Source organism: Cryptomeria japonica, chromosome 7 (assembly GCF_030272615.1).
Source record: "Cryptomeria japonica chromosome 7, Sugi_1.0, whole genome shotgun sequence".
In the NCBI taxonomy this organism is placed as follows: domain Eukaryota; kingdom Viridiplantae; phylum Streptophyta; class Pinopsida; order Cupressales; family Cupressaceae; genus Cryptomeria; species Cryptomeria japonica.
The window spans coordinates 36,244,317-36,260,871 of record NC_081411.1 but is presented as its reverse complement, the minus strand read 5'-3'; the positions used below and the strand labels follow the sequence as shown (position 1 = coordinate 36,260,871).

The 16,555-nt window shown below is 34.6% G+C and overlaps 1 protein-coding gene across 1 annotated transcript; it reads left to right on the top strand.

The window, feature by feature from the left end:
- The first annotated feature begins 276 nt into the window (after window positions 1–276).
- On the top strand, window positions 277–4,279 carry LOC131056231 (disease resistance protein Roq1). The gene is made up of 5 exons (XM_057990585.2): window positions 277–906; window positions 1,052–2,252; window positions 2,349–2,612; window positions 2,739–3,479; window positions 3,593–4,279. The coding sequence occupies exons 1-5, from the start codon at window positions 404–406 to the stop codon at window positions 4,088–4,090; spliced, it is 3,207 nt and encodes a 1,068-aa protein (XP_057846568.2). The 5' UTR covers window positions 277–403; the 3' UTR covers window positions 4,091–4,279.
- Window positions 4,280–16,555: the final 12,276 nt, after the last annotated feature.

Here is a 16,555-nt window from a genome sequence, read left to right as displayed (position 1 = left end):
CAATTTTAAATGTCTACAACTGATCTTTCTATATAGTGACCCAACAATATTTAAAATATAATCCCCCATCAACGACATCTACCCCACGCACCTTGATAAGAAATGGGGCGAACTCTAAGTTATTCTAACAGATTTATAAATTACTAAAGTGACTCAAATACTGGCGTATAAACCGGATTAGATTCCAAAAACTGAACCGTACTTTACGTGAGAAACGTTGAACTGCAAAGGGTGCTGGTTTTTCTTTTGCCATTTTTCATTTGGAGTTTATTCAAATCTAATCCATTATATTTTGCGCATCCCACCATCAGCCCCCTACCACCACCACCATCGCTTCCCCCGCCCCACCTTTCTACAATCAATCCATCTAGCTTTTCGTTCTTGGGTTTTTTAGTGTTCATTGATGGCGTCTTCCTCCTCTTATCATCAAAGCAAAAAGATGAAGTCATCTGCATCTCATGTATTTATTAGCCACAGGAGCCTAGATCAAGATGTCGAAGAAAGTTTAGCTGTTCAGCTTTACCGTTCTCTTCAAAAGGTTAGTGTCCAAGCCTTTTTCCATTCCGAAGAGATGGAGCTCGGAGATTTGTTTCCTCTTTCAACCGACACTGCCATCCGCTCGGCTTCAGTCCAAATTGCTATATTTTCAAAAGGATATGCAGAGTCAGCCTGGTGTTTGACTGAGCTTGTTCTCATGTTACAAACTAAAGCTACAATTATTCCTGTATTTTATGATGTCAGGCCTTCCGACCTGCACGACATCGAAAAAGGGGCCTATGCAAATGCTTTCAAGAAATTTGAAGAGCAGGGTATGTATTTGGAAAAACTGGAGGAGTGGAAACAGGCGCTCCGATCTGTTTCCCTCAGGATGGCTTACTACGATTTCAACAAGCCTAGGCATAATAGGTAAGCCTTTTATCAAAAGGGTATTAAACACATCTGTAATTCGTTGTTATTTTACTTCCAATTTCTTTTTCTCTAAAATGATTTGACTTCAGTTGAGTGAACGCCTTTCTGCGGAAACCTTTGTTTGGCGTTTTCCAATTTTCAGGTATGCGCTTTGTAAAAAGCTGGTGGCGGCTGTCCTAAAAGAGATTGAGAAGAAGAAGCATCTAAAAATTGCCAAAATTCCATTGCCGTTTGATGAAATCGTGGAAGAGGAAAAGAGGCAGCGTTTGGATGTTGCAAAATATCCCATTGGACTTGAAGAAATCGTGAAGGATTTTGAAACAGAATTCAAGCAGGACAAAACTACTGTCATTGGTATCTATGGAATGGCCGGGTCGGGCAAGACAACTCTGGCGAAACAATTATTTAATCTGTATCGCTCACAGTATGACAGATCATGTTTTCTGTTCGATGTACGAGAATCTGATTCGGTTTCTTTGGAGTCTAAGCTTGTTATAGACCTATTCCATGGAGATTTCAAAGGCATTCCAAATGATGAAGTTACAGAGGAGGGAATCAGTGATATTAGCACAAATCTCAGGAAGGCCAATTTTCCTCGCTTTCTTGTTGTCTTAGACGACGTTCATGATGTGCTCCAGTTGAATGCTCTTTTGGCCAAAGCTGCGTTGAAGTCTGACAGTCTTGCGATTGTTACAACAAGGGACCAGAGTGTGCTAAAAGCAGGCGGAATTGATTACAGATATGAAATGAAACCATTAAGCCTACATGATTCCATGAAGCTTTTCTCTTGGTATGCATTCCATCAATCTTCTCCGGAAAGTGGATATGAAGATTTGGTTAGAAGATTTGCAATGGCGTGTGACGGTTCACCCCTCTCGCTGGGCTTGTTGGGAGGGCATGTTTTTGGCCGTGACAAGTGTGATTGGGAGTTGGAATTAAGCAAGATTGACAAGTGTGATTGGGAGTTGGAATTAAGCAAGTTTCATCCAGAAGAGAAGAATCTAATGCACATACTCAAGATAAGCTTTGATGCGTTAGACAAAGAGGTAAAACAAATCTTTATGGACACTGCATGTTTCTTTATTGGTCATTCTAAGGCTGTGGCCGTTAGAATTTGGGAGGGATCTGGGTGGAACGCTGGGAAGGCACTCCAAATCTTAGAGGATAAGTCTCTGGTTGAAGTTGTTATAGAGGAAATGGATGATGAGTGCAGAGAATTGGAGTATGATGAGAAACATATTTTGCGGATGCCTGCCTATCTCCGCGATTTCGCATGGGAAATGGCAGATGCTCGGAGCTCTCCTCTTGATCGCCTGTGGAGGACTGAAGATCTTAAATCTTGGGTGAGCTGCTTACTCACCATTCTTTTAGTTTGCTAATTTCTGAAGTTTTTGAAACACCGCGGAGTTCCGTAACAATTTTGACTTTGATGTGCGCAGAAATTTAGTGGGTTCCAAAAGATCCTCATCGAAACCAGTGGAAAACAATTGAGGTGCTTCAACTCGACTTGTGACTGGTCAATCCGTATTACATATTTTCTGGGAAATTCACGTGGCTATTCTGAAACGGTTCTGCTATGGCTCGAGCTTGATCTACGCGACAGTTTCTTGACAAGCATTCCTCCTTGGATTCCTCTCCAAAATTTGCAAGGTTTGAAAGTTTCCAATGGAGGGCTCAAAAGATTGTGGCAGAACGATAATGAGGTATTATATTGTTCTTCATTACATTTATTCAACTTAAAACTTTTGACGTTAGACCATGCATTTTGAAAAACTGATTTAATCCTTTCTGAAAAAGGAGTCTTATACTAAGGAGTTAACAAATTTCAGGCCCAATTCCAGTTGAGAAGGCTGGTGCTTTATACAATCTCCGCGATGGAAGATATAAAATCTATAGAAATGGTAACTACTTTGGAGGATTTAGTTTTATCAGGCGATCTACTCCAAACAGCAACAACGGTGATGGAAGGGAATTCACTATCAGATTCCCTTAGAAAACTCCACCAACTCAGATATCTAGTTTTGAGGCATTTCACGCTAAACGGGGAATTATATTTAAGTAATGAAAGAAAACCATTTCTTCCTGAGACGCCCATGTCTAGCCTTGAAAAGATGGAAATTTTTCCTCCCAAGCCGTCCATAAATAGCCTTGAAAAGATAGAAATAACAAAGGTAGAACTTATGTCCAAGGTCTTCATTTCCGGAGAGTATTGTTACTGCCTTAAACATCTAAAGCTTTCAGATATGGAAGATCTAAGTGAGTTGAATTTAATAGGGGTAAAAACACTCCATTCCCTTAAGATAGAATACTGTACAGAATTAAAAACTGTGCTAGGAATATCTGACCTGAAAATTCTTGTAATGCTTTACCTGCGCGACTGCCCCAAGCTGGAAATGAAGCCAACTGTTGCAAATATGCTTTGCTTAGAGGAAATAACCATTGACAATTGCCGCAAGCTGCAGAATCTAGAAGGTATTGAAGAGTTGCAAGGATTGAAATACCTCCATATTTCAAAAGTCCATAGACCTATATTGGTTACACCTATGTGGAACGCTGTCCACTCTTTGCAGGTATTCAATTTTTTATTCTACTATTTCTTATTTTGAGGACAAAGCAAACTTGTGCTTTCTTTCCCGATCTTCCTGGTATTCTGCTTGACATTGTTATGCTTATGTGGATTCAGAGGCTCCCGCCTGTTATAAGTGTGATTGGGATACCAGTTAACGAGGCGGAGTCATTAACTGCAAATCTCTTTAACGGCGTGACTTCCCCGAACATGACCGTGAGTGAAATTCCTAGTGCATCATTAAATATGACCCAGCCATTGGGTGCAATCATTGTGTGCGCTGTGATTGAGTGCGAACAAGAATGTAATGTTGTAGAAATTCCTCTTTCTGCTAACTATTCCACAACAAGTAGTCTACCTCTGCCGGGCTGGAAGCGAGAATGGAGACATCTACCTGCGGGCGAATGGATAATTTCTATTGCAATTGCGGGCGGCTATGCAAGTCATTATATTACTCAATCAAGCTGGATTAGCAATAAGGGACATAATGATCCTAAAATTAAGAAGGGATTTATTGTCACCCCGACCAAAGACGAAGAGGGGGAAATCATACATCTATTCAAAAAAATCATTAACCAGTTATATTATCCTACCAATTCCTTTCTTCTCAAATAACAAGGATTTTGGAGCTGCAACAGTCCCCGTCAGGGACTGCAATTTCGAAGCAGGAAAGATAGGATTGCATTAGGATTTTTGGATGGTCAGAGCTGCAATGTCTTGGCTTGGGTAATAACAGTAAAGGTGATGAGAAACAATAAAGTCTTACGTTTATAATAATGTGTTAATAGGATATTTGAGTAAGAATATTTTGGAGTTAAATTTATTTTTAAATTTGAAGTTATAAGCATTTTTAGTTATGCTTTCTTTTAATGAATATATTTAATTTAATTTTGTATTAATTTAAATAAAATAATATAATATTATTAGAAAAGGGAGGGTGGTGGAGAAGCATATTCATGAATTCAGCAAAAGAATCTAGTTTTTAAATAGATCTATAGAAATAAAAAAGGTGATGCCTAAATATACAATTAAATAGTTGCGGCTATGTCAAGTGGAGGAGGATCTTGATAATCATATTCTCTCCAAACATCATTGAGGTATAATCATCAATCATCTCCCACACAATTAGAACTTTATCTTCTAGATTCTTCTTAGGAGGTAGTTCGATGTGACCTAGAGAGAAGGTGAGTGGCACATGGAGAAATTCATTTGTGTCAAACTAGCTAGTGTCCCATGAGGAGAAGGCAAATAAGAGAGACTCGTGATCTCCATAACTATATCTTTAGGAAGAGTGATAATGTCACATCAACACCCACAAGGAGAAGTGGACACAAGAGAAACTTTACAATAATGCAAGGGGCACTACCCCAATGGTTCAATAGCTCCTAGAGATGCATAACTTCAAATGCAATATTGCTAGCTTGTAACTAAATCTAAATAAGAAAAATAGATCAAAACATAGCTTTAAATTTCAAAAAGAAAATATTAATCAATGGTATTGTGATTAAACAATGTAACCTTTTAAAATGTGTCATATTTGGTTAAACCTATGAGGAAGACTAGGCCAAACCTTAAGAAGAACCTTGTGCCATGACAAAGGGGTATGCCTGAAGGGCCTAAAGAAGTCATAAATTGAGTTCTTAGCTTCTCGAGCTTGGGGATTGAACTAGAAGAGGTTCTTGATGGATTCCATTTAACTACAAAAAGAACCAATGTAAGTGGGAATGCCTATGTGAGTGATAGAGGTCCCCGCAAGAAGACCTTGGTACAATAAACACAAGCCATTCAAAAGTTATATTTTAAGAGGGTATTTCAATGAAATATAATTTTGAGTTAGATTTATCTTTCATTCAATTTGTATGTCTATGAGGTCATGTTTGTTAGGAGATATATAAAAGACAGTATCGCCTCTAAATGTACAACCCTTGTCAAGAAATTTATAAAATAAATAGATAAAACATAGGCCATCTTAGAAAAGGGATCATATTTATTTTGAGTTCACTAAGTTCATAACATATTAATCAATTTGCAAAGTAATTAATTGGTAATTAGTAAAGCCCGAAGATTAAAATTTATGTCCACTTTCTAAATTTGTTGTAGTACTTACCCCAATGAGTACAAGTGGGTTTGCATAGTCAATTGTGTTTGTAATGCTTCATGCATCTTGTTATCAAACTTAGCCTAGTGGGCATGTTCATAAACACCAATATAGAGATGATTTAAAACTAGGTAGATTTTATTTCAATTGTATCTTAGCTTTCCAATAAATAGGAATTGATTTTTTTGTATAATTCATATTACCTTTCTCCATTAATAACTAACTCTTTGATGAAGTGGTGCCTAATATCAATGTGTTTTCTCATTTTGCATAAAACATGAATCTTTAACACTGAAATGGTTGATTTTTTGTCATATTTTATTGTTTTTGACTCATAGTTCTTTCAAAAGATCTAATAATGTTTTCCTCATTGAAGCTACTCTTTATGTTGCTAATGTGGCTTCTACACACTTATCTTCAACAAATGAAAGTATCACTATAATTTGCTTCTTTTCTGCCAATGAAATTGCACCTTCTCTACACTAAAATATATATCCAAAATGACTATTCCTTCTATTAATGCTCCCTAAAAGAAATAGTATTATTAAAACTTTTAAAAAAAAATTTATTAGTTTTAGAATATAAAATTCCATATCATGGTGTTCCTATAACATACTTAGTATTTTTTTTTCCAACTTGCTAATGAGAGTTCTAACTTGAATCCATAAACCTTTAAAATAAGCTAACACAATATATGATATCTAGCCATGTAGTTGTGATATACATTAGACTTCCAACAAGTATTTCAAATAAAGTTGGATCAACATTAAACCCCTTGTCCTCCTTTTTAATTTTTGTTCATATTGCAACTTCAGTTTATGTTTGATTGCAATTCAACGTTCTAGATTTTATCAATACATCATTGGCAATCTTAGATTGACAAATAAAAATTCCTTTGTCAAATTCAACAGATTTAATTCTTAAGAAGTATCTCATCTTGCCTAAATTAGTCATTCCAAATTATTTCTTCAATTTTTAATTGAATATGTCTACATACAAATTTCTAGTAAGAATTAAATCATCAAAATAGAGGGAAAAAAATAAAACGTTCCTTTGATTATTAATTTTTATATACAATGTGACCTCACTACTACTTTTATTAAATCCAGTGCTATGAATAAATTTTGCTATATTATTCCCTATGTGCTTCTTTCAAACCATAGAAAGTCCTTTTCAATTTACACACTTTACCTTCATGCCCACATATTTCATTACTTGTTTTTTGTTGAACATAAACTTCTTCTTCATGAAAAACATTCAAGAAATTTGATTTTACATCCATCTAGAAACATTCAAATTATTTTGTACACATGTTGCTAAAAAAATAAAAAATTTATCAAGTCTAACAACTTGAACAAAAGTTTCAATATAGTCCACCCCATACTATTGTGCAAAACCTTCTGCTATCAACCTAGTTTTATGCCTCCTAACTTTACCTTTTGCATTAATTTTGGTTTTATAAACCCATTTGATACCATTGAAATCCTTACCTTTTTCTAGATCAACAATCTACCATTTTTAATTCCTCCAAATATAATCAATTTCTTCATTTATAAATTTGATCCAATGTTTCTTCTTAACCACTACTTCAAAATACATGAGATCTTGAGAGAATAAAGAAAAATTTGAAAATAATCCAAATTTTCTCCTCTTTGATATATACTTCTTTCTAACTTATCATTTTCTTACCTTTTAAAGAGATAAGAGTGGGATATGACTCATTACTTACATTTGAATTGGGAGTAGAACCTTGCAAAATATTTCTTAGTGGAGTGCTTGGTCTTACTTGATTTGATTGGCCATTGTGTTCTTCTTATTTTTCTTCACTATGAGGTATTTGTGCTCTAGTTGTGACAATACTTCAACATTACCATCCCTTTATTCCTCCTTCTTAATTTTGATGTACCTTTTAGTGATCACTTTCTTTGAAATGGGATTATATAATCTATAACCTTTTAATTGCTCACTAGAAATAATAAAAATACTTTTATCACTTTTATCATCCAATTTTCTTCTCAATTTAGATGACACTAAGGAATATGGAACACATTAAAAAATTCTAAGATGAGATACATGCTCTTTCTGAAATTATAGTTTTAACACTCTTATAAGACTTTTATTCAAGGTAATTTCCATTATTATTTTGGTCTTCCTCCTTGCTACACTATATTATTATTGTGTATACCTTGTTGAGAACTATTTCTTGATACTATGTTCTATACAAAAATATATAAAGTTATTAGAACTAAATCCATCATGCCTATTAGATCTAAGTATCTTGATGAATAGACCACTTTATTTTTCCACCATAGCTTTCAACTCCTTAAATTTTTTGAAAGCTTCCAACTTCTTCTTGATAAATTATATCCAAGTTTTCCTGCTAAAATAATCAATAAATATTGAAAATATATACTTCCACTTAAAGACGGAATTTATATTGCTCCACATTGTAATGTTACATAGATTTCATCCTATGCAATTTCACGTCACCTACACTTTCCCATTTAGTCACAATTAAGACCATTAACCTTGATTTTAATCCGAAGTGACCTTTTGCTACCTTGCATGCACAATTCCTTGATCATTGGGTTTGGATTTCTCTTAGACATGTGCATCCTATACAAACATTTATGTGTCACACTAACATCCCTCAAATATCCCTAGCCATGTTAGTTGTTGAGATTTTAAAATTGCTACATTTTGGAAATGTAATGCCTCTACCAACTTGCATTTACGTAATTTTTGAGAGCTTTCAAAAATACAATTTCTTTTTTGAAAAAAATCTTAATTTGTAACCTATAAAGTAGATTTATGACAAAAACCTAATTCACAAAGATCAAACTTTTTGTTAATTAGTTTACCTAAAAAATGTAAAGAATAGATGACTTATAAATTTTAAAATCTTTCCATAATCATAAACATTTTTTAAAACTTCATTAAGTTGTGATAAAAAAATTAGATCTATGAAAAAACATAAAATCATCATATCTCACTCAAAATTGATGAATAGAACATGATTTGTTTATTGTAGGCTTCTAGGATAATCCCCAACCTTCAGCTACAAAATTGTAGAAAAAATTCTAGCATGTTGAGAGATGATGAAATCTTTTAGTACCTTAGGGTTTTGTTTGCACAAGGTTAGTCTTATTTTATTTTAATAAAACAACAAGATAAGGTTAGAAAAACCTCTAAAAATACAAATAGATATAGATGTATGTCCCATTGAACATGTCAAGATATAACTGATGAAAATTTGAATCTAAATAAGATGAAAACAATGCAAAGCAAGATCCAAAACTCACATTCACACTCACTCAATAAAGCCTAAGATCTATGCATAAAATTCAATGATAAACAAATTAATACTATAGAAAGTACATTAGATTACTCCATTGTTACTTGATATTTTCTTCAATGTTTGATGTAAATTTTCTCTCTGATTTTATAGCATAACTTTGATATCACCATGATAGTATAAAGACTTGATGTTTGATAATGGGTGATGATAGGACTAGCTTGATAATTATAAAGATAAATGCTTGGTCAAAAATAATTGCATAGGAGATTGGATCATAAGAATGCTAGTTAGGGAAAACCTATTTATATGCCCCACTTGACATTTCATCAATGATAGAGATTACTTATAAAAATTAATAGATGAATATAAATTTTAAAAAGCTAAGATAGAAGAATAAAGAAGATATAAATACAGGAGAAATAAATAAAATAGTAATCCACAAAGTTATGTATATATATGGAGTTGTTTCAAGGTGAAACTTGCTTACGCATGATGATATACTATGAAAAAGCTATATACGAAAAGAAAAAGACTGGCTGTATATACAGACAGAAATCATTGTTTCAAGTCAAACCCTAAGACATATTATAACCTATGGACTAAAACAATAGGTGCCGGATTCGCGGTATACTTTGTTTGTTCTGGTGAAGTCGCGTTCAGGTGGGCCCTTTCCTCGTGGATTACTTCGAAATACAGCCTGTATCGCGCTGTATTCTGTATTGTGATGGTTAACTTGTCAAGAGGCATTGTTTTATTTGCATGCGTTGATTAAATCGAATCGAACCTTCATCGGCATTTGCTTAGCGTAAACCGCCTAGAAGGAGCTTCAGGAACACTATAAAAAAGTTTTTAACGACAATAAAATGTATTCGTTGCATTGACTAGACTTGATTTGTCCATTTTTCCGACACCCACGAAGAATTCCACTCTTGAGATTCTTGCATGGAGTGGATAATAAGAAAAGGAAAAATAATAACTAGCCACAACGTATGGATTACATCTAGCCGGCCATCTCATGTAACTCTGGTCACCTCGATGCGGGTCCATCATTATACGAATCAATTAGTCCGCGTGATGTAGTTGATTTTGTTAAATCTGCGGGCCCGAACAGTTTGGTAATTTTATTATTCTATTTGAATTGTCATTGTAATCTCCCCAAGGAAATTTTAACTTCTTCGTCAGATCAGATACTTTGCAGACAACGGCATCAGATACAATCTGGTATTTGAATCTTTCCTTCATGTCATCTTCCTCCTCATCTCACCAGCAAAATGTTGATTTTGTTGCGGGTGAACTTCCCAGTAAGAGGATAGAATTGGCTACATCACCGTATGACGTATTCATGACGACAAAGAACGTGATGCTAAATAGTCTCTATCAAGACAGCTTTACAATTCTCATACGGAAGTTATAAATCCAGATGTTTCCAACAATCAGACTGGTGTTTGGATGAGCTTGTGTGAATCATTCATGTGTTCTAAGATGTGGAGCGTTCAGAACTTCAGCACAGAGAAAAGGGAACATATGGGGATGCCTTCATGGCATACAAGAAGGGCAATTAACATTACAAGCTTGAGAAGTGGAAAGATGACCTACTCGCTGATTCAACAAACAGGGGATTAAGTAAGCGCCATCAGTAAGAATTGTTCTAGAAAATTATAATCTCAATAGAGAATTCTACCTTTCATGATACATTTTCTTTTCACAGAACATAGTTTATTTTTGCCACTAGAGAAGTTTGTTTCTCATCATATTCTGTTTTATATGTAAATTTGCAGTGACCATAGAAGTCTCTATAAGAGTATAGCTTCGGCTATACCGAGAGCCGTTTCCTTCGAAATATCTCGTGGGTCTTGATGAGCTTGTAGAAGATTTTGAAATAAGTTGCGATCTGAGTAGAAAGGAGAAGGAATGGTCCAAGTGGTAGATTCTTTGGAATGTAGGCGACAGAAAAACAATTCTAGGCAAGGAATTTTTCAATCGAAGCGTACAGAATATGACGCAGCATCTTTTTTATTTGTTGAGAGCAAAAACTGTTCCAGAAGTCAGTTGCCATCTCTTGGAACTAAACTCCTCAGAGAATCAAAATTTGGAACAAAGCTTTTCTGTTGGCATGCTTCCAGCAAGTCGTATGTATCATGGTTGAATGTGAATGTTATATAATTGAAAGTAATTGAAATTTTGACTTTTCATCTATAAAGATTACTATTATTCATTTAGATGATGGTATACACAAGATCACCTATTTCTAAACAGATAAATTTCTCATAAAATTAAGTGTAATTGAGAGCTAGAATAGAAAATATTGAATTTTGCAGAAAGTGAAAAGGAAAACTAAGAATAAATTTAACAGGGGAAGTTTAGAATTTTGTCACCTTGATATAACTATGGCACAATTAGATTCGTTTTTATTTTGGAATATATCTTTTGAATTTTAAATTAGTATAAAATTATTAAAAAGAAAAAAATTATATAATTAATGTTTGATTTTTTTTAAATATATTTAGTTTTTTTATTTTAAAAGATAATATTATAACTTGTAAAAATTAATAAGTTTGACATACATCTATATGTGTTTTAACTATTTGTTACAAATAAGAATAAATTATTAAAAAAAAGGAAGTTTTTTTATTCTAGTGCATCATATTTTTTTTTGACATTTTTAACCTTTTTTTCCCCAAACTTTCAATCAATCTTATGTTTGATTATACTAACTTTTATATTGAATTCAAAAATATGTAAAAAATAACTAAAATATACACTTTCAAATTCTACACTCGAAGACCTACCAAAAGAATTAAAATTTTGTTGAAAATATACAAGTAAAACTCCTATATTTGTTGCCCACTAAATAGTTTAGATGTAACATTAAATTTATCAATTGTATTTCTTAATTTCATATTAGAAATACTTTCTTGAACATAAATTTTATTATTGTTTATTATTGATATAAAAATATAATAATTGTCTTCATTGTTTTATATTTAGAAAAATATTATATATTAAAGTTAGATGATCATTTATTTATCTTTGAGTTTGCCCCTCTACTTAATCTCCCTCTATAATGCATCAAAACTTACCAAAAATAAGGATGAGAAAATATTTTTGTGATAATATATATTTATAGAAAAAGACAAAAAGAAAAACTAATAATTTTGTAGAAGAAAAAAAAAATCTTAAAAAATACACAAAGCCAAAACTTCATATAAACTACATCATTAATCACAATAAATAATATGTAAACTACATTAGAATGAAATTGAGATTATTTTATATTCATATTCATTGTCTTTATAAAAGACTTCCTTTTAACTACTTCACAAATACATATATAGTCTTTATAGGAAAAAGTAGCTTCCACTTAAATATTAATAATATTTTATTTATTAATGTATTAAAATAATAGTTTATTATTTAATTATCTTGTCTATATATTATAGATGTAATATTAATTTTAATATTTTTAATTATTATATAGATCTAAATATTTCATTAAATATTTCTATTAAATCTACCATTAATCTATTGTTGGAGGTGCTAAAATATTCACTCTTAGAGAGACTATGTGTGTGTGCTTTAATGCCAAGGGTTCTAAAGTTTTGTAGGGTTTTAAAAACTTTTTCTAATGTTATCTTTGCATCAGTCTCTATTATATTTTCCAATTGAATGTTAGTAGGCTATGTTCAAATTATAAGTTCTCCCCTAAAGGGTTCTTGGTCATAGGTTAACCGGCCCTGTGTGTTAGACTTCCTTATTGAGTCGGTCACCTTAATGCACGTGTATTATAACTTCATATTTTGCCCCTGATGCCTAAGTCATTATGTTCAGTCATTATGTTCAAATTGTCCTAGTACATCCCAAGGCCACAACCCTCCTACCATTTCTTTAAGTCTCCATGTGCATGGAAAATTCACTTATGCATCAGCTCTAATATCCCTGGCCACGTGGGATAACAGGATCAATGTTCAAACGCCTAAGAATCTTACCCCATAGCAGTCACTTGCCATAGTTTCAAGTCATGCGAGATAGCGGGAAGTGTTACCACTAATGGGATCCTACCCACACATGACCTTCATATTTGAAAAAGATCCCATGCTAGCTAATAAATCAATTGGTGGAAGTAGAAATACTTATCCCGCATGGTGTCCTCTTAACGCAGTTATAAGGGTGACTAGGTCACCATGTCGGATAGTGGGGACCGAGGAACTATGTTGAAGACCTTGCCCCAGGAAGCTCACAGATTATGTTCATAAACGTTGCAGGCTAAATACATAAGCAAAGAACAAGTGTTCTTGCAACCCCAAGAGATTCTAAGAAATGATGAATTCATCCTTACCCCATGGGGGTCCAAAAGGAAAAGAATAAGCATTGCGGGATAAGCATTAAAAATAAATTGGGTGGTCCCCGCCATCCCGTGGGACCATTAATAACTTTCTACTAGGAGTGAAGAAGGAGAACACAGGAGACCCATACGAGGTAGCGGGAAGAGTGAGGTGCCAGTGATCCTCCTACCCCGCATGATTGAAAAGTGTCAACAAAGAGTGATGTGGGGAGGAAGATGATTGAATAAATATGTTCTCCCTGTTATCCCATAGTATCTGCGAGGAGCAACGCCAATGGGTTCCTCACTGAGGTATGATGCTCATGTGGGTTGGAGAGAACAAAGGCAACCGCAAAAGGTGTATAACCCACAAGTTCCAAACATAAAGAAGAAATGTGATGCAGGGAAAGACAGCTAAGGAATTCACTACTCCCCGCCATCCTAAACGATGAAGAAAAGGAGATAAAAGTTGAAGTAAATCAAGTTAAATGAAGTGGCTCATGGGACAGTGGGGAACACATTAAAGGTGAAAAAAACTACCCCGTGAGGGTAAATATGGCCCGCAAGGTGTGACGCGGGGTAAAAGGAATTGAGTGGGATAGTTGTCCCCGCTATCCCACAACAATAGAGCATGGTATGAAGAACAAAGAACAATAGATTCTTCTGAACAAGGAAATAGAAACATCGTCGGACAACGGGATGTATGGAGATGATGAGAAGGATTTTCCTCGCATGAGATAAATCTAGTTCAAAAGTGTGACACGGAGTAATAAGAGAGAAGGAATGTAGTTCTCCTTGATAACCCACGAGAGAGAGAGACTTGAGAGATGTTGAAGATTTCAAATTTTAGATTTTTCAAAAGTGGTCGAAGAATATTTATTACCCACCATGTCAGCACTCAAAGGACAATCAAGGGGTGATCCCAACCATTTGATTGTGCAACAAAAGGTCGAATTCAAACTTTGGAGTTACCAATCGAGGATGCCATGTATGTAGGAATTAATGGTGATCAATCTATATGTCATAAAAGAGAAATTCAAAGACATTTGCAAGCATACAGTATTCAAAGTGCAACCAGATCGATTCCAAGGTGATTGAAGAGCAAACCAATGCATCTAGAATGACCAAATTGCACCCTAAAACCAGTAAGTTATCTGCAAAACTATACTTTTCATTGAGGAAATTGTCTTGTTATTTGGGAGGCTTTTTAGTAGAAAAAACGTGTTAATTTCCCTAGTTGCAAGTTTTCTTTCTATCCACTTCAAAATCATTAAAATGGCATCCTTTGAAAGTGCTCCCACCTCATTTGCTGCAAAAGAACAAGTTGTAGGGACAATCTCTTTTGTCCCTTAAATCACCCACACTATCTCACTGACCACAATGTACCCCCTACTAGTGATTGCAAATGCACATGTTGCTAACCCTACCCATCTTACTATTGCTAGTGTAGCCTCTGAAGTTGAACCTAGTGCCCCATTAAAGGAGAACCCTCCTCAACCTAAAAGAAAGAGGGTAACCAAAATAATTGTAGTTTCTACTGAAGAGGAGTCATCAGATGACCCTACCCCTCCTCTAAAAGCCAAAAGAATCAGTCAAAAGAGGAGGAAAGAAGTCGCAAATCCCTTTTCCCAAAAGCCATCTGTGGAAGCGTCATCTATTGAGAATCCACCCATTGAAGAACAAAATCCACAAGGAGAGGCCTCAGACCCTAAGAAGAGGAGAGACCCTACTAAGAAAGACACACCTCATGCTCCTAAGAAAAAAAAGTAGACTCCTATAGAAGGGGAGCAAGCTCCCGCTAAATCTAAGCATTCTACAGAACCCTCTATTCTATTGGATCAATCTAAAACATCTGAGGAGATATCAAAGAAAGTAGAAGAGAATCTTGAAGGGATGGAACAACGAAAGAAGAGATAAGGAAGGAGTCTCCATCAGGATATCATTGAATTGTTTGATGGCTCAACCATGTAGGAGGGCATGAAGGATGCATTTGGTGATCAAGAGTTTGGGTGTAGAGATGCCCACATCAATGATAGGGGATGGGATATATTTATTATTTTTTATGGAAATAGAGATAAGTCTATCCTTGTCTCAAACCCATGGAGACTCTATCTAGAGAAATTGGTGGTCCCAAATGTATTTGTGGAGCCAATTCTGATTAGAGAACTGGCTAAAAACTACCATCATCAAAGCATGACTATCAAAATGGCCTCAGTCCATATGTTAGTGGATATATCAAAAGATGCAATAATAGAGTGCTTTAATTTGGATAGAAGTTCCCTTAAAGGTATAAATAAGGAGAGGTTAAAGAAGGACTATTATGCCAAAAGGGACTTCTATAGGTAGAAGGTATTGCCTCCTTTTTCGAAGAGATTGTACAAAGGAGAAAAGAGTTACCTCATGGATTCAGAGAAGGAACCACTTTATTTAGCGCTCTTTGAAGGATATTTCACAAAGACTTATTATACTCTGCGGAATTTTCAAAGAAGATTGTAGGCTGATGGTAATGCTAGTAGATTTTATGATGATGGCAATAAGGATCCAACATGTAGATACAAATGAATTATATGATTATGCTAAGATTATTCAAGATAAATTGTGTGAGGGTTTGATCAATACAAGGAACCTCAAGGAAGGTTTAAAATTCAAGCATTATTCATTACTATGCCGCTTAATACTTTATCAAAATAGGACCGACTGGAAGGAATCCTTGAAGGTGAATTACTTTGAGCCAAACACACATAGGAGCTAGCTAGTGCAGAGATGGACCCAAGTGTGGGACAAGGGGTTCAAATATTCAGATTATTATGCATTCTTTGATTTCTTTGTCATGAGAGTTTTGATGATGATGGGAGTCAAATTAACTAGGCTCCCAAAAGACATAGTACAGGTTTTAAGGGTCAGAAGTTCTAGAGATGAAAATGTAGAATATGTTGAGGGTGCCTTCACCCATAATTTTGGGGATTTCTTCTTTTACTTCTATTGTATGTTAATAAGGGTGTATGGGTACAATCAATAACCTCATATGCTGTTCATCATAGTCACACCTAGGCTAGCATTCATTGAATTCATTTGGCATATGCTATGATCAGAAAATGACCAAATAAGCATAGAAAATAAGGGGCAACATCTTACTCGAATGGTAAGATATAATGAATTCAATGTCAAGTGGAGGATTTCCTTGTAAATAACTATAGGCTCAAATTGGGCCAAGCAAGACATTATGACCCAATGGGTTACATAAATGATGTTATACCAGATAAATTTAGGGTAAGGGGTTTTACCCACCATTTTTATGAAAGAGAAGGTTTGATTAGGAATACAAATCCCTCTGAGGCCTTGCATAGGAGAAGAAAATGGAAT

Bases quoted from the DNA above. Each gene is read 5' to 3' on its own strand.
- LOC131056231 (XM_057990585.2), top strand. From the start codon at position 404: ATGGCGTCTTCCTCCTCTTATCATCAAAGCAAAAAGATGAAGTCATCT. The intron at 907-1,051 runs GTAAGCCTTTTA...TCCAATTTTCAG, and splicing joins AACAAGCCTAGGCATAATAG to GTATGCGCTTTGTAAAAAGC. The intron at 2,253-2,348 runs GTGAGCTGCTTA...TGATGTGCGCAG, and splicing joins CTGAAGATCTTAAATCTTGG to AAATTTAGTGGGTTCCAAAA.